Raw genomic sequence first — 19,788 nt, forward strand, 5'->3', positions numbered from 1 at the left:
TGGTTGTGGATATGAAGTAAACTAGACTTATTCAGCCATTGAGGGGATGTACCAAGCAGCATGACTTTAGTTATGGAAGTGATCATAACTAGCTTTTTGTTAAGCCATTTAATGAGAGAAAGAAAGTCCGCTTGTAGTTGTATGACCAAGGAGGTCAGGTTTGAGTAAAATAAGACCAAGACATCAGCATAAAGTACGAGAGAGAGAGGTGAGGGAGGTGAAGTTGTAGTTTATTACTGAAAATGGAAAAGGGGAGCCAGAATAGAGCCCTGAGGGACTCCTTTAAGGAGAGAGATAGAAGTCAAGGGGGTGTTGTGTAACTGAACAGAGAAGTACCAACTGGAAAGATCATTTCTAAACTAAGGAGCTGTATCTGGGCTAATTCCAGTCTCAGTTAGGTGATCTAACAGAATGCTATGATCAACCAGATGGAAAACTTTGGTGAGGGCAATAAAGATGTCTCCATTGAGGAGGCTGTTGTCCATAGACGAGGATGTTATCAGTAAGAGTCCAGAGTACAGTTAAATTGCTCCTACCAGCACAAAAGCCATGTTCTTTTGAGGATAGTAAATGATACTGGGAAATGTAATGGGTTGTCGCCTCACAGTTAGACGTTGCCCGTTCGATTCTCAGTAAGAGCGTCTTCTGTGAGACGACAGATGTGAACAGGCATTCCTTTGTTGAAGGTTGTGTGTTAGGCCTGGCAAGCCAGCACGTAAAACTCTACTGCCAATCATTAGCGGACTGGAGTTCCGCTGTGGCGACCCCTAACCGGGAAAAGCTGAAAGACATTGTAAACTTTTGTATGATGGGACAGAAGTCAGTGGTGTGGGATGGGTTAGTTTTTTGGGAAAAGAGTTTAACAGTGGTTGTTTTCCAGATATCAGGCATGGTGATTAAATTTAGGTAGGGATTATAAATTTGAAGGGGGTGGAGGGATTATGAAGTCTGTATATATATATATATATATATATATATATATATATATATATATATATATTTGAATAAAAAGGATGAGAGAAGATTGCCAGGATTAGCAGGCGAGTCAGGGTTTTAGTTTTTCAGTAGTGGTATTGTGTTTATTTCTGATTGCTTTGAATATAGGGGTAGGAGAGAGGTTAGAGATGAATTTGATTAGTTAGGCTTTTTATTAAGTAAATAGTAAAACGCAGTTTGCTAAAGCTGGGTACAGAAGTGATACAAATAGTTTTAGCCATAAACAACTCTTACCTAGCAAAAGAGAAGATGTATTCCGCAGATGTGCATTTTCTTTCACTAGGTCGAGGATTTTCATTTCCGTGGCTGTTACATTTTCTATCATCAGAAAATTAAGGACAGAGTTTAAAAGTAATCCAATCATGTCCTGTCTTTCCCTGTCCCTCTAATCTGGCAATGTCCAAATGTAGTTCTTTACATATAATTTTAACAGTTTTGTAGTGACAGAACACAATAATACATTTCTGCAGAAACAATTATGAAGATAAAGTATTTTTTAAAGTGAAGGACAGCTGAAGTTTGTAAATCCCAAAGTGACAGGGGCTTAGATTATCCTTGGCTACTATTGATCAGTAAATGCACTAACCTTCCCAAATTGAGAAATAAAAAATAACTGCAGCCATGTTAAAAATTATCTGACTTACAGTGAGGTTTAAAGGCAATGGAAGAGCATGTCAAGGCAGCTGTGCAAGTCAGCAGATTAAAGTTCCTTGTTCTTTAAACTTCAGTGATCCATTAGACTACTGGCAGCTAGTGCAGAGGATTAAGGCTCTGATCTGATAATGAGCTGCTCCTGTGTCCAAGGTGTATGGGGTTTGATTCCTCCCACCACCATTTGCCTATTTGTATGACTCCGAGCAATTCCAGATAGTGCTCCAGAGTCGCACCTAGGAAGACACATTTATGTATTGTGGGCTTACATGGTCAAGAAATATCTAAAATAAAAAAAAATACCTTCAAACCTCTTTTTAAGTCAGGTACTTACTGTAGCATTAATAAAGAAACAACTAGTAGCTGAGGATCATTATGACCCACCTGGAGAAAGGAGTGTACAGGCAAGGTGAGCACAGTCATGAGGCTCATTGGCCTGGAAATATCTATGAATCACTTGTCTCACCTACTGTCTCTTAGATAGTAGCAATGACTTTCACCTCATGAAGAAGGTGGAGGTACATTTGTCTTTCTTCTGTCAACAAGACACTGTTTGTTACATTCCTTGATTTCACGAATAGTATCTGCCATTCGATCATTTCAGTAAGGTTATGGCCTATGAATAGAACCTTTTGTGTGAAATGTATTTCTTAGTGTTGCTTGTTTAATGCCCATTCAGTCTTCTCACTATGCATTTTTAAACAGTTCTTTGTTCTTTTTATTCTTTTGAAGGACTTTAGCAAGGTACCTCTTCACTGCAGTGTATACATAATACCTTATTTTAGCTTGATTTTGTGCTGCCCCCAATCCCGTGCTAGTTTAAATGTATTGCATTATATTTGCAAGACGGCAGAAGGAGATGGAGAATCTGTGTAATCCAGTCTTTAAGTAACTTCAGCATTCTGCCTCCCTCTATCTGTGTCTTCTCCTGCACCCAGTCTCCTGAATGCTTCCTTGCATTTCCTCTCTGCTAAGTACATGTAAAGATTACCGGTTTACTCCTAAAGTCTGTCCCCTTAAGATATACCCCAGCATTCTGTTGCCAATGCCCTCTCACTCTTCTGGTGCAGTCAGGGTGTGATTAACTTCCCTGTATCCATTTCCTGCACTGTTCTCAGTTGCCATTCCCCCAGCTGATATAACATGCCATAGGTATAATATGGCCCAAGTACAGTACATTGTATCTCAGAAGTACTTGTTCAAACAAGAACTAAAACTTCATCTACTAAAGTTGTGGTTCTGCCCATGTCAACCCCCCACATGACCTTTTCCCCCTCTCATCTACTTGACCCCTAGCTTTCTTCTACTTCTTTACCTCTTATCTCCTCACCTCTTAAAAATCGTAACCTCTGTTGTATTGTACAGGCCACTTTTTGATTATTTCTGACTGCTCTTATGTAGACATGAATATTTGTGGATATGCTTACACTTCTAGAATCACGTTATGTATTTTATTTCTTGACCTCCTCTTGTTGGAGCAAAAATCATGCCAATATGTATGACTTCTGTGTTACTATCTGTTGATTTTACTTCTTTCCATTTTTATTATTTGTAATCATTGTTATCAATTGGAATAATTCTGGAGCTTTTCTCCTCGGGTCAACACTGAAAATGGGCCTGTGGCTCAGCTGGACTAACCCAGTTAATGTCAGTAAATAAAATAAATAAATTGTGTTTGTTTGAAGGAAGACTGAACTTTCACTTTTCAGCCCCTAGTTCAGCCTTTCCAAAACTCTTTCACCATCCCCTACTGTTGCATCTATCTTTGTGTCATCTGTGAAAAGATTTATCCTTGTCTGTATCACCTTGGGTATATATGTGAGCAGAACAGTGAAGCAATGCAGCAGGACACAGATGATGTCCATTTAGTTCTCCACTATTCTCTTCCATGTTGTCTACACTGATGGTGTAGAGCAATAAAGCTCTGACTACAGCCCAGGGTACCTGGGTTTAAGTAGCAATACAGTTGATAGTACAGTAATGGATGATGAGCATGCCCATTCTGGAGAGGTGGGTGTGCATGCTTGGATGCACACCCACCTCCCCAGAATGGGCATGCATGCTTGGATGCACCTATGTGGTTAATCCCAAGCAAGGAGAACGGCACCATCTTTTTACTAAGCTTTTCTGCCTTGCTTCATAGGAATCGCCAGTAGTGTGCTTGCATTCCCGTCAGCAAAAGTTTCATCCTGTGTCTTACCTCCAATCAACCCAAGGCTGTCTCATTGCCCTGCACTGTGAGACCCTGCATCAGTGGAACACTAAAGTGTTTTTAGCTACACTAGTTCCCCTCGGCAAAAGTTTCATCCCGTGTCTTGGCCAACCTCCAATCAACCCAAAGCTGTCTCGTTGCCCTGCACTGTGAGACCCTGTGTCGGTGGAACACTAAAGTGCTTTTAGCTAGACTAGTGTATGTTAGAGTTTTATTTAATCTTTCTTCTAAACTGAAGACTCTTTCCCCTTTTCATATTGTGCTCCTAGGTCAATTGCTTAAAACTACATTCTCTTGGAAACCATTTACCTATGTATCTGCAGCCCATACTTCAGTTGTTTTTCCCTGTAGAAGTTGTGGTCCTTTTCAACACTCTGTACTAGATTAGTAGCATAAGATTTGTAGTTATTAGGAAGATACTGCACTACACTGACCTGGAATTGACTTAGCTTGGTTTTCCTGTTTTCTTTTTAGCAGCTGGCCTAGTCCAGTTTTTCTGAATAACAACCTTGTATTACTTTGTGTCTGCCCCCTCCCCCACCTTGAACCTGCACAACTCATTCCCACTCCTGCTTAATTACGGAGATATCAAAAACCCTGATGTAGAAAGGCACCATCTTTTGACTTGGATGTTCTGCTTTGCTTCATAGGAATCCCCAGTAGTGTGCTCATATGTAAGTACTTCCTGGTATTGTTTGTTTGTGATTCTTATTGCTATTTTGTCAAGTTCATCCTAAGGGGATCCTGCAGTGCTTCTGTAACCACTCTGCCTCTCTAAGAACCAACTTTAAATGTGTATGTATCCTATTGTAAAATAAAAAATATATCCTATACCTACCACTGTTGTGTATTAACCCTGCATGCATTCGCTAGCAGTCTACCATGGATTTTATCTCCCTTTACTCTCCTAGGCTGTTTCTCCCTTCTCTGAGTGCTTGTAGCTTACCATTGTACTTACTCAATTAAGCCATAAGGCGGCATTGTTCATCCACTACCTGTCTTTTAATATATTCTACTAAACTGCTACTGCCCTGTTCTCAGCTCCTAGCCCCTGGCAACCCTCTGCATCCTTCTAATTGCACACACACAGTGCCTCCTTACCTCTGAGCTAGTTCTCAGCTTCACTGAAAACTTTTTGCTGGCTTTCTTCCTTCCTTCTCATTGGCTCTACCTGCTCCATTTGCCCTATGGGCTCACTCTGCTCCCCTACCCCCAATTCTCACATGCCCCCACTACTCCTACTTTTATTTCTACCATTTCCCACCCACTCAAGACAGCCATTCTGTCAAAGTCTTCCCCTCTTTTCCCCTCCTCCTTTCACCCACAGTCAACCATCCAATCAAAGCCTTCCCCTCTTTACCCCTCCTCCTTTCACCCACAGTAATTAAATGCATCACTAATTAAATACATCACTCTCTCACTACCCCCTCTCACCCCACAGCTCTTCTCTCCAACTACAAATCCTCCCATATTAAACTACCTTTTTCTAACCATGCTTTTTTTACTGTTCCTAACACTCTAAACCCCATCTCCCTCCTACTACTCCCTAACAACTTTATACCATGCCAGCTCCTATACCTCCAATCAGCTTCCACTCTCTACTCCTTACCATACTCCTGCACAAAACCATCTCCTCCCTCACACAAATAAACATTTCTTTTCCATCTCATCCTCTATTTCAGCTCAACCCTCTCTACCTTTTTAATCCTAAAATATTTCCACTACTGCTAAGACACTTACTCTTAAACAAATACTAGACCATCCAGAATACCCTAAATCCAAACCAAAATGCACTAAAATAACTTCCTTCATTAACCTCATCTTAGCTGGAGACATTCGCCCCAACCCCGGACCTAACACACCCACAAATAACAATTACCCTCCTCCTTCCTCTAACCTTTCATCCCCCTAGAATACTTTTAAATTTTTCACACTCACTGCTGCGAGTCTTGACAACAAAGCACACCAGTTTCAAGCATGGCTAAGTTATAACCAGCCTGACATTGTAGCCATCTCTGAAACTTGGCTCAAACCCCATATCTCAGACTCTGAAATTCTACCCTCTGGATTTCACACTCTTAGATGTGACTGCCCAAAGAAAAAAGGTGAAGGCGTTGCATTAATTGATTCCAATCTACTTACCTTAATTCCCCTACTAAACCCCATTCCTAAATTTGCCAATGCAGAACTAACAATCGGTCTATTAAAAATGAATAATCACAAAAGCCTCTGTATCATCGCCCTTTATATCCCACCTGGAAATAATGTCTCAACCCTTGAAGACATACTCCAATGTCCCTCAGCTGAAATTAACCTTGAAACTTACATGTTAGTCGATGTAAACATTGACTGGAATAAAATCAACAGTCCCGTACTCCTGTCCATTAACCTCTTCACCTTTACTCAAGTAACCCTCTCCATCACAACCCAGTAAAACAAACCCCTCAGGATCCACTCTTGACTGGATCTTAGTCACCCATCCAAATAAAATTACCAACTCTGGCACAATCCCTGACTCTTAGTGACCACCTCCCAGGTTTCATTTACCATGCAACCACCTCCCATCCACACCAACATCAATATATTCAGACCCACAATCTTAGTAAATGTGACCCCAAAAACCTTCTCTAACTATCTAAAACAAACATTCTAAAAACCCTTCCAATCGATAAAGCCATAGACCACTTTAGTTCTACTTTCCTAGAAGCTCTAAATTCCCCAGCTCCACCAAGGAAAACAAGAATAAAAACTATAACTGCCCCTTGGTTCCCTAGCTCCACCAAGGAAAAAAAGAATAAAAACTATAACTGCCCCTTGGTTCCCTAGCTCCACCAAGGAAAAAAAGAATAAAAACTATAACTGCCCCTTGGTTCCCTAGCTCCACCAGGGGAAAAAAAAGAATAAGAGCTATAACTGCACCTTGGTTCCCTAGCTCCACCAAGGAAAAAAAAGAATAAAAACTATAACTGCCCCTTGGCTTACCAAAGAAACAAAGCAAATTATGCATCAAAGAGACAAATCCTGGAAGCTTTACCTAAAGAATAAACTTCCTGAAACCCTTCTCCAATATACACAGCTCCGTAACTTTGCAAAAAAACAAATCTTCGAAGACAAAAATTCCTACTACACTAAGCTCCAGTCCAACCATCCGCAAAACCCTAGGCTTTTTTGGAACTCCATAAACTCACTGCTCAACCCAGACTCCAAAAATAACCCCTGTTCATACCCAAGTAAATCTGACCTCGAATTAGCCTCACTATTCAACTCTTTCTTTATAGAGTCAATATCCGACGTAATGAAAACTTTTCCCAACAACAACCAATCTCTCCTACATTCTACCTCATCTGAAAAGTCCCCAAATAATTTCCCCCCTAAGTTTCAGCTTAAACCTGTCTTCAGTAACTACATAAAAGACTTCTATCCAAACTTAAACCGTGCTCCAATGCACCTGACAACACCCCCTCTTCCATTCTCAAGTCTGCTGCTGATGGTATATCTCTCCCAATTAGTATCCTAATTAATAGAGCTATAAAGGAATCCTATGTACTTAAACTCTGGTGTTCCCCCTTTATTCTTCCTCTACATAACGGAGGCTAAAACACTAACATTTTAACCTTCCGCCCTATAGCTCTTCTCTCTCCACTCTCCAAAATCCTAGAAAAATGCATCCATGTCCAACTAATGCCTTTTCTGACTAAAAGCCAACTTCCTACCCCTACCCAAAATGGCTTCCAACCAGGACATAGCACCATAACAGCTCTACTCTCATTCTTGGAAACTGTCAATCAAGCCTGAGATTCTGGGAACTTAGTATCCACAGTGCTCCTAGATCTCTCTAAAGCATTTGATACTGTTACTTCTCAAACCCAAATCTCTCCCAAAACACTCTTTCCTGGTTCTCAAGCTATCTGTCAGAAAGATCTCAGGCTGTGAAATGGAAAAAAGGTACCTCACCTTTCTTGCCCACCCCTACCGGAGTACCACAGAGGTCCATCCTCGACCAGTGCTGTTTAATATCTTTATCAATACCTTTCACTCTGGTATTCTTAATGCCAAAGTCATCCAATATGCAGATGACTCTACATTTGTCTGCTCTGCCTCTAACCTCCCTGAACACCTATCTAAAACTCAGTCTGCCTTCTCAACTACTGAGATCTGGATGCACCAAAATCACCTTTCTCTTAATGCTAACAAATCTAAAATACTACTATTCACACCCTCAAAATCTTTCTCTTTTGATAAAAATCCCTTCCAAGTTCTTAGCCAAAGCAACTCTCAGATCAAAGTTGTTCCCTTTGCCAAACTACTCGGTGTAACTATAGACAAACACCTCAAGTTCGACATCTATATTCAGTAAAATATAAAGAAAACTCACCAAAAACTAGGTATGCTATACAGGAACAACCACCTGCTCTCTACTACTACCAGGCATACTCTGGCCTCCACTTACCTCCTTCCCTCCTTCCCTCCCTTCTGTATGGCGCCCCGCTACTAACTAACCTATCCTCTTCCATCACTTCCAAACCTGAAAGCTGTTATAACAACATTTCTAAATTTGCCACCAAAGCCAAACATTCCACTCATCACTGTTACCCTCCAATCCCTCAACTGGTTGGAATTCACAAATTACCTGGACTTTCTCCTGCTTACTACAGCACATCGACTAATATTTAATCCAACCAAATGCCCACTCTAGCTAGCATCCTTCCCCCATACACCCCAAATAGAACTCTCAGATCCAAACACCAAAACTTAATTACTGTCCACAAACCTAAACATCCTGCTGGATGACAGCTCTGCTTCTCCTTAGGTAAGAAATGGAAAACTCTCCCTTACACACTAAGGACAATGTCAAAAATAAACAACTTTCAAAGCTTTACACCTACCTCTCCTCCAAATGGGAATGTAACTGCATTCTCCCTACGTAGAACTTTTTAACAAAAGCCCCTGGGAGGGTATCCTCCTGAGTTCCTAAGCACCTTATAGCTGGCTATAACCTTCTGTAGATAATTCCCATACAATCTCTCACACTCTGTAAATAGCTTTTGACTTTAACTATGTGAATTTGTTAAAATGTATCTGCACAATATTTTTCCACTATGGGCAATATTGCTCACACTTTGCATTATTTTATATATATTTGTACTTGTACTTTTATTTTTATTGGCCTGCTATCTTTACTGTAATCTGTTTCATGGAGCTTTCTCCCCGGGCCTCCACTGAAAATGGGCTCTGTGGGCCCAGTGGACTTCCCCGGTAATCAAACTTGGAATAAATAAATAAAAGTGGAGGCTGTAGATGTGTGGGGAGAGAGTGTTCTCCATGGGAGTGGCAGTAGAGCTTTGGCAGACTCATACATGGAGATGCGGATGATACTTCAAACAGTTAATTGTATACCATTCCCTGAGATTACAAGTGACGGAATAAAAGTCAGTTTCATAGTTTTTGGCAATGCCTTTCTCTCTACAACTTTTCTGTCCTACCATTTACCCATGTAGCTAACCAGTTCCTGAATCTTGGTCCTGTCTTAGGCCTTGCTGAAGCTAGGTAGTTTGTCTATTGAAACTCCCCTGTCAAGTTCACCTGTAACCCCGTCATAATACTGGATCAGGACTGAGCAACTCTTCTTCCTGACTATGAACAGGTGTTGATTGTTGTCTTTTAAATAGGGTATCAGCCTTATCCTCAGAATATTTCCTATAATCTTCCCTGGTATTGCTTTTAAACAATGAGACCTATAGTTCCAGATATCTAACCCCCCCCCCCAAAACCTGATGTCTTTCAATCCTCTGGCACTTCTGCACTAGCTAGTGATTGGCTGAAGATGTCCAGCAGAGTATTTGCCAACATACTGGCTCACTTTCTTTGGACTCTCTGAGGTAGCCTCTCTGATCTTTTTGATCTTCCCTCCATAAGGCCAGCCATTTCCCTCCGAACATCTATCCTGGTGTTTATCCACTCTCTTCCCAGCTCTATCCTACCTCTCTCCCGGCATGGTAACCTCCCTAATTTTCTTTTGTGAAGACTGAATGGAATTATTCATTCAGTACTTCTTTTTTTTCCTGTCTTCTGTAATCTTCCTTCCATCTTTGCACAAATTGGGTAGTTCTGTCTCTTTTCCCTCCATCTTTCTGCTAGATTGCTTCTACTAATTCCCTTTCAGCTCACACTTGTGATGACCTAACCATCTTTGTTGCCTTTTTTCGTAGCCTCCTGAAGCTATGACAGCTCCACCTACTCATTGTCCCTCTTGCTGATTGCTCCACTCCTATTCCATTGTCATAGCTTCTTTCTTGCCTCAGTTTGTTCCCCTTCTTCTATGTCATCATTGGCCACCTCCCCTAGCGCACCATAATCCACACTTGTAAACACTCGTAATACTGCCTTTGTCATCTTTTCATTTTCCTCGCCTAAATCAAATATCGGCATGATCACTTTTTGCTAATGGTGCCCTGACCTGGACAGCCACAACATGCACATATTCTGATTGGTTAATACCAAGCTCAAAATTATATCCTGTTAGGTTTATCAGTAGATGCTAGTCATGGAGTCCAATGGAAAGTATAGCTTGCTTTTTCCAGTTATCCCTGAGCACTGTGTGGTTGAGACTTGCTCAGTGTTGCACAGTAGGCAAATGAAGGCTGATGGAATCAATTCTGGGGCTACTGGAAGCTGCCCCTGGCCACCTTATATCCCTTCTGAACTCCTCATATGAACTCCTACATCTCCTCACTCTGGAATGTGGAATCTCCAAGTCTGATACTATCAGAGTAAGTACTTCCTATGAGTATTTACACTCTTTCTCCTGCAAATTTCCTTTAGTCTTTCATCTTTGTCCTGTGTTATTTTAAGTCTGGGGTGACACAATCCATTGGATCCCTCCCACTCATTCCTCTACCTTAATTGTCAGACCACTTAACTTTGATTCTTACCCGCACCACATTCCTTCTTTGCTGCCCTTCATCATCTCTTACCTCACATCCAGTACCCTCATTTATGCAGATTGTTGCTCTGCTCCATCTTTCCCTTACATGTCATTCTACATTTTATATCTAGGCACCTCTGAATTACACACCTTGTCACTGGCCCATATTTGTCTGATATAAGAAATATTTACCTACTCCTTTTACATCATTACTTGCGGCATTGTGCAAGCACCTCTCCTCTGTCCTTAAGTTTATACAATGTCCCTGATCTTGCCTCATATTTTCACGTTGTTTCTCATAAAAATTTTGATTTTCATTTAAATAAATGAAGATTGTGGTCAGTCAAGGGCCCATACTACTAATTGTTGAAAAGAATGCATGTTGATGCAACACCTTTTGTTCAATTAACTTTAAGTGAATTAAAGTTTTTTTTTTTTAAAGTTTTTCCTGTTTTGGGCCTTTGTTCCCCCTCCTTATTTTTAGATTTGTTCACAATTCTGGAACAAAGCAATTGAGAGGTATACAATGCATTCTCTTATTACTGCTGTGATCTCCATAGATGAGATGGCTAACAGCAATGGATGTGACGGTCTGCACACCACCCTTATTAGAAAATGAGAGAGAGAATACAGAAACTCTTAGAAATTCAGAAATTTTATTCGAACTATAGAATGTCACCCTGTCCATTACCTGGTTCTTGATATCATACCACAATTGTGACACTGCAGTATTGCAACATCACAGGTGTTTTTTACAATGGTACTGTTCTAAGTAACATTGTAACACACTGATAGCACTGCGGTAACACAGTAACATTGTGACAGCACTGCTGTGACACTGCAGTATTCCACCGTCACAGGTGTATTTACAACAGTACTGTTCTAAGTAACACTGTAGCACACCAACAGCAGTATGGTAACACTAACAATGTAATAGCACTGCTGTGGCACTACAGCATTCCTGTCATATCATTTCTGTGCTGTTTGAATACTCTGATATTGTTTATAGTATGTAAAGCATCTCCTATCACCATGGCAGGTAACATGTAGTAATATTATAGCAATTAATCAACTTCCCTATTTCAAGTGTGAGGTACAGGGGCCTGCATCTTTGAAAAGTAAAGCACAAAAATTGCATAACTGTTGTAAAAAATCCCCAAATTCTCTTCCATAATATACTACATTTTATAGGGAGACTTTGCTCTCCTGTACATCCCAGTGCAGAGGCCGTGTTCCCCATCTCTGCTAATTATTAAGTCTGAACTCTACATGACTCACAATAGCGAGCATTTTCAGTCCCATTACTTGAAATTTCATAACTAAGTGTATATAAACAGAATCTAATTCATTAATGTAGCATGAATGCAGGCTGTCAATTTTAGTGCTGTACTGTAGTATGGTGTGGTACTGTACCATACTAGGGAGCATCAGAGTAACTATGGGTATAATTTCTATGGTATAACAAATTGCCTCATCATTCTACAAATACTGCTTTGAGCAGTACAGTTATGACATCATTGCAGGATTCTGATATTGTGCCTTTGGTGTGGAACACTGCTGACATCATATTTACAGCTCTGAAGCACTTTGACATCATAGCTGTACCACAACATTCTATTGTCACTGCTGTGATGCAATAACATTTTGACAGCACACGTATATTATAACAGTTATCAAAAAAACTGGTGTGTCTTATGAATGCCAGGCAGCCATTACTAATATCTTAAGAACAGCAAGATTCTACCTGTAAATAAGGAGACAGTAAACTAATATTCACATTAGAGTTTCTCGGAGAATTCCTTTTACTCCAATGAAAACCAGCCTCAGTTTTAGTACATACAAGTAGTAGGAATGGGGCAGTCTAGGTGGGCAAAGCAGCCTGCAAAAAAAGCTTTATGAATATAACAGTGGACCTTGGAATTCACTAACTTTGTCAGGCTTCATTTTATTTTCAAAAGTATCAGGACTTGCATGTATATTAGGGATCCTCAAAACTGCTACCGAGTTGTAACATTTTTGAAGTACGTCTGTGGTATATTTTAACACTGACAGTTAGTACAGCATTATTTTCACACCTTTATACTGATGCTGTAACATTCCATTAGTACTGCAACGCTGTAGTGATACTGTAGCATTACAGTAACACTATAGTGGTAAAATAACAGTGTCTGAGCAGTACTGCAGTACAGCAGCATTTTCACTTTTTTGTGGAGTAGCAGTAGCTTTTTGATTTGTCATGAGTGTGCGGTACACCATGATTCAGAAAGCAATGGAATACTTTTGTAACTTTCTGACATAGTTGTTGTGACAGCACCATATTCAGACATCACTGCTACGATGTATGAACCTTCTGACTGCTGTGATGTAGTTGCATTCTAATATTGTTGTGCTATATTAGCATTCTGACATAGTTGTGACAGAGCAGCATTCTGGTATCATTGTTATAATGCAGAACCTTCTGACTGCTGTGATACAGAAGTATTCTGAAACCACTGCTGCAGTACACTAACATTCTGATGTCATTGTTGAGATATATCAGCATTATAACATCATTGCTATGATATGACAGCATTCTAACACACCACTACTTTGACTTAGCAGCCTTCTGTAATACAGTGGTTGTGGCACTCTGACATCATTGATGTAGTAGAGCAGAATTCTGACCATAATGCTCTGATGCATTAACATTCTGACATTATTACAGTGATTCAAAAATATTCTGATATTACTGTGATTGTGCAGCAGCATTCTGATATTAATGTTGTGGTGCAACATTGTGTTGACATCATTTCTGCGATACAGCATCAGTATGACATAAGCATCATGACAGAACAGTATAACACAATTGCAATATTACAATGCAATATTATAGCACTGGTGTGTTACAGCAGGTTTCTGGCACATTCCCAGTCATTATGTGCTAGATAATTAGGACATCACTACTCTGGTAGATCAAACATTGCATACCTCTCTACCTGCAGCCATTGAAAACAGGAGCAAAGGCCCTTGAAAAATAGGAACATTCAGCGAAGCAAAATGTGGCCATCTAATTAGCATACAATTTGAATATCAAAATCACATGACTCATCCTGCTTAAAAACAGGAACTTGGGATACTACTTAGAAACACGTTTGAAAAAACTGTGATAAAAATGATGGAAAATATAAGCACATTATCAGAGACAAAATTGTAGACTCTAACGAACTGTATTGCAAGAGTATATCCCATGCAGTCATTTATTTTTGCTTAAGAAAATGGGAAATGTAAGATGCGTTTGCTCTTTCTTTGCTGTTGCTACCAGTATGTTGGTCAAATAGTGTGTTTTTCTGTATACTAGACAACTTCAAAAATCACGTGTGGGGGATCCAGAAAATTGTATGAAGGGATAAATCAAGCCTAAAATTAGTGCCATACCTCCAAAAATAGGGATATCCTATGTAGGGCTAAATCAGTCCTAGAAATAGAAATGTTCAGGGATCTTCACCATTGTAATACCACCACTGTGGTACTAAGTACCTGTCTTAACACTTATTGCTCACAAATACTTACCTCAAGAATCACCCTAGCCATAATGAGCAAGAACAAGGCCTGAACTGAGGACATAGTTGAAAGAGTGATACTATGCGTTGTAATGCTCCAAAAAGCAATTGTATCAATATTTATTTCCAGATGAATGAAGAGTATGTAGCAATGACAACAGAGGTGTGTTAATTAGTATAGGCTTCATTGCTTGATTAGAAAGATGACAACATTTTGAGGGATATAGGAGAATTTGGAAGCAGAATTAGGAATGTCTCAAAGTGGGAAACATCTGAGAGATATGACTTAAATGCCAGTATAGTGATATTCTCATATCAGTGTAGTGCAATTGCCTTGTAACTGTACTTTAGTACAGGATAGTCAAAGATTACCATAATTAGACCAGTGTCAGGCAACATACATTATTCTGTTCCTCCATCCAGTGAGCATTTGGCTTTTAGAATTGCACCATACATGTTTCCTTTGCAATAATGTAGGTTAGAACGGTGTTTCATGACAAGTAGTAGCTTGGGGCAATGAAGGACTTAGCTTAGGGGCAGGAAGGATTGATGTGGCAGTCAATTGGCTTGGCAACTTTACTGAGATGAGCCGTGGTTGGTCCACTGGGGACATCCATGATTACGTTGCTTGTTTAGGCAGTATAGAACACTGCAACTAGAGATAGAAAGTGGTAGGAGTAAATACAAAAAAAAAAAAAAAAGTGTGGAGAGGAACTGTATACCAAATATACCAGCTTGCCTCTATTTCAAATTACAGTAGAGTCGGTTATCTGAAACGTCAATTATCTGAACCCAGTCTTCCAAAGTTTTTGGGCAGGAAAATTTTTAAATTCTGAATATGTAAACGTTATACATATTAGCTTGAACGTCTTTTTTGAGCCAGTAGCCAGCTTGTGTGTGAAAAATATTCTTTATTGTCCAGTGGACTTGCTGAATTGTTGAAAAGTATATTCCTTAAGTGAAGAGAAAACAAGATTTTAGAAGTTTTTATCCAGTTCAATGTATGTTTAATTACCAAAACTACCCTTGGTCCCAATTAATTTGGATAATCAACTCTCTACTGTACAGTGAGATGTTTGGAGTTAATCCATTATAAAAATAACTAAGGTAATGTGCTGAAGAGAACAAGAAAACTGGCACTGACCAAGTATGAAGGAAAATGACTGGAAATCGTTAAGGAAAAGAGGAGTAGCATTAATTTTTATCCATGGTGATGGCTAATTCTTCTCTTGCAATTGTTAGAAGTGGAAAGGGTGCTCATGTTTACGTCATTTTCACTGTTCATATTGATAACTGCTGAACTAATACTGAGTTGACTACTAACCTTTAGATTGTTTAAAGGAATCATTCCTAAAAATGGATATGAGAAAACTTCACTTCACACAGTATCTTATGCTTCTGAACCATAGTACCGTATTTCTTTCTAAATAAGACCTAACCAGAGAATACGGCCTAACCTGGTTTTCCAGAGTGGTCATGATATAAGTCTTACCCCAAAAATAAGCCCCAGTTAAGATCATCAACAACACACAACAGACGTGTTGAATTATAAAATAATGATATTGACACCCGTTGACTGAGGTTATCATACTCTGCTCATCATTTTTGGACCATTTGGACACCCAACTTCTTCTCTTTGCAGAAAGTCATAAGATTCTTTCCCTGGGAGTCCTCCACATTTCTTACTGTAACCCTAATCATCACTCACACTTGACTGTTGAGATCCTTGGCCCATAAACCCCTGCAGGTGTACTTTGATCAAAGTACAGACAACGCGTGTAAAGCACGCGCTCATGATAATGAGCAGCTGTGGTTGTGTCTTCTCTTCATAACCAGTGCCATTTTGTGTTGCCACTCTGTTCTCATTAGTCTTCAATTAAGCCCCCCCGACACAAGATGAGTGCAAAAAGAAAGAGCTATTCCGTTGAGTACAAGAAAGGAATCGTGGAGGACTCGCAGAGAAATAATCTGATGGCTTTCTGTAAAGAGATGAAGTTAGATCTCTGAATGGTCTGAAAATGGCTTGCAGCTTACGATAGCCTCAGTCAACAGGCCGATGAGGGAAAAGCTAAGAAGTGTAAGTGTGGATCAGGTCAGCAACCATTTTTTCCTGAGCTTGAAGACATCATCTGTAAGTGGATTGCTAACATGAGAGCAAAGCCTTTGGTTGTGCACAGGGCTGATATTCAAGCATTTGCCCTTACAATGGCACCACAGTTAGAAATATCCCCAGAAGAATTCAAAGCATCACAACATTGGCTAGATGGCTTCCTTCAGTGATATGAACTGTCTCTAAGAAGATCAACAACACTGTTCAAGCTGGAAGGTACTGAAGTTATTAAACGTGCACTTGCATTCAAGTCCTTTGTTGATGGCATTGACTTTTCTAAATACCAACTCTCCAACATGATTGCTATGGATAAAACTGCAGTGATTATGGGCCAAGGATCTCAAACAACAATTGATCAGAGGGGTGCCTTGTCAGTCTACATTCCCTCCACTGGTTACAAGAGTGCACGTGCTACCTGTATTTTGGCAATTTGTGTAGATGGAAAGAAAATCCCACCTCTAATCATTGGTAAGGGTAAGAAAGATAAGATTGAACTTGTTTCAGGCATTTACATTCTTGAAACCGAAAAAGCCTGGTGCACACAAGCAGTTATTAGGAAGTGGGTCGATGTAATGCTGCCACTTGTTTTGCGAGGTGGCGAAAGAGGTCTGCTAGTCTGGGATTCAGCCAGCACTCACCGCACTAAAGACATGAAGAAATTCCTAGCACAGAGAAGAATAGATCAAATAATGATTCCCACAGGAATGACTGCCTGTCTCCAAACTCTTGATATTGCAATAAACAAGCCATTCAAGGACCATTTTGCATGGAACTCAATGACTACATTGAAAAAAGAATGGAGAGAAATCAGCATGGAAACTTAGGTTCATAGGTTGGTACTAGGCTATCAGCCCTAGGGCCTATACAAGCCTAGCCATAACAATTCCCTGGCTATTTCTTCCCACATTATTTACTTTCCTGGACCCCTGTCTAGCAGGGCGACTGACGTGATCCCTGGGGTGAATTTCCTTTATAGGTTCATAGGTTGGTACTAGGCTATCAGCCCTAGGGCCTATATATTTGTGAAGCCTAGCCTGCAAGAGGTTGTGACTTGGGTGAAAAATTCATGGGATAAAATCACTGACAGCTGTGTTGCCAATACATTACGAGCAGGCTACTTGGACAAGTAGTCCTCATTTAAGGAGAGGTCTATTGCTAGGCATGACAGATTAGGGCCAATGGTGTTACAGGAAATGGAGTTGCAAGAAATTCAGGCCAAAATTCAGGGGTTGGACACTTATGACAATGTTCCAGAAGAAGATGACATGACTGTATTTGAATAACTGTGAAAGCCAAGGTGCAGGTATTCTGAAGATGAAATGTTTGTTGCACTGTTTATGTAGAATTCTCACACAACTGTCAACCCATTATTAGAACTGTTGCCCAATAATAGAAAAGTATGAAATAATTGTCAATTTATGTACATGAATAAATGTCGATTTGTGTTCGTTAATAAATTTCGATTTTTGTACATGAATAAATGTCAATTTGTGTTGATTAATAAATGTCGATTTTTGTACATGAATAAATGAAGGTAGATTGTTGTACGGTGCGGGTAAATAAGGCATCCCCTGATAATAAGCCCTAATGCGTATTTCATCGGGGGAAAGAATATAAGACCCGGTCTTATTTCCGGGGAAATATGGTATTTATTACTTACCAGAAAACCCTCTGGAAGCTTACAGAGTATAAGTTTAAAGGGCTCACTAAGTTGCACCTTGAATGTAAAATGAAATGTTTCACAACTTCTGTGATTTTGTTTAAATTAAATTATCAATGGACCAGTTTCTTCTTTAAGAAAGCAATTGGTAGCACTAACCTACATTACCAGATTGAAAGTTAATCTTTTTATTTAAAAATAAAATAGCTTTGCTTGTTCATTTTCAAGTGAATATATTAAAAATACATGTGCATGCCAGTTGCTATTAAATGAATTCTACACCGAATTTGGGGGGGGTCGTCTTAGCTTCAGTCTTCAAACAGGGGTCACTATTTCCCTTTTCATTAAGGTGTCTGTTTCGTAAACTACTGAATGACCATACCAAAGAGATGGTAGAGTGCATTCAAAACAAGTCAGGACTTTCGCACAAAAAATGGAATATATAATTATTCGTTCACAAGCAGTTCACCTGATTCACAAAAGGATCAACAAATTTCATGCAGTCCTCTTAGAGTAAATGGTATAAAATACGTAAAGCAACAACTTGTGCTAAATATCATGTGGTTTAACATAAATGTGTACGTTAAAATGTAAATAGTCAAAACTCTATTCATTGATAGAAATGGCGAATGGTTTCCTTACCTTGCAAAGCAAAGGCAGTCTTGTTCAAAACTGAGTTTTCTTCCGCTAGGTCAGCAACTTCATTCTCCAGTTTAGTTACATTCTCTTTAAATCAGGAAAATAAATACCTTACCATAGTAAACAGAATAAAATGCTTTCTCTGGACCATTTTATGTTCATGTCTGTCTTGACCCCCCACACACACACACACACACACACACAAAACACTGGTACAAATCGAAAACACACTAATTTTAATAATGCAGTAGCAAAATGTTTCTGTTGTAGGACACATGTAAAGTTAACATACCTGCCTTGTACGTATATGTGTGTGTCTGTGTGTGTGAAAGTTAACATACCTGCCTGCCTTGTATGTATATGTGTTTCTGTGTGTACGCACTTATCCCAATGGAGGAGAGGGAAGAAACCATGGCACAAACCTGCTGAAGCATTACAGCATATAATGAATTTTTTTTTTTGCTTCAGTCTGGAAAAGCAATATATGCTACGTCCAAAGGCAGGTTTCATGTTGTGATTCTGCACCTCAATTTGAATTTAGCTAAAATAAATTTAAGTGGACTTCAAGACCTGTGTTCATTTAGAGGGCTTTGCCTCATGTACCCTCTTAACAAAAGTGATCAACTCCAAGGTTGCTGTACTTTAGTGAAAGAGGAATTTTAACTGCAGTGACCTCCTTTGTAAACAGTAATTGTCATACTTAGCAAGAAATGGCATCAGGGGTAGCATATAGTAAGCTGATGTCTCGTATTCCCCTACTTACCTGGCACCTCCTCAGTTTCAGGTTTATGTCAGTGCTTGGTCAGTCTGACTGATGTCCAGCTTATCAACTCATCTTCACAAAATAGCTAGCAACTGTAACTCGAAGTTTTATTTCCAAACAATTTGTTAATCCAAACAATTTGTCAATTTGTTTACATTAAGAGGGTTCGTGGTCTGCACTCTTGTGGGAGGAGAGGCTAGACTCTGCCCTTCTGAGCTGGGAATTTCTGGTTGAAGGCTTATAGTGCATGCATATCTGAATTTCTTCTTACTGAAATTGGTACACCTTGTTTG

The 19,788-nt window shown here is 39.7% G+C and overlaps 1 protein-coding gene across 4 annotated transcripts in view; it reads right to left on the minus strand.

Annotated features, from left to right (window-relative positions):
- Positions 1-19,788, minus strand: part of LOC122817620 (golgin IMH1-like) — a 283,457-nt gene that overhangs the window by 17,548 nt on the left and 246,121 nt on the right. For 2 of the 4 annotated variants that reach the window (XM_044090668.1, XM_044090666.1), the window contains exons 7-8: positions 18,736-18,819; positions 1,231-1,314 (exon numbers count right to left, since the gene is read on the minus strand). In XM_044090668.1, the coding sequence (XP_043946603.1) occupies positions 1,231-1,314; positions 18,736-18,819 (168 nt within the window). The remainder of the gene's footprint in view (positions 1-1,230; positions 1,315-18,735; positions 18,820-19,788) is intronic. The other 2 variants (XM_044090667.1, XM_044090669.1) reach the window with 2 other exon arrangements.

The sequence above is a fragment of the Protopterus annectens genome, chromosome 13.part0 (assembly GCF_019279795.1).
Source record: "Protopterus annectens isolate FY-2018-M chromosome 13.part0, PAN1.0, whole genome shotgun sequence".
NCBI classification, from domain to species: domain Eukaryota; kingdom Metazoa; phylum Chordata; order Ceratodontiformes; family Protopteridae; genus Protopterus; species Protopterus annectens.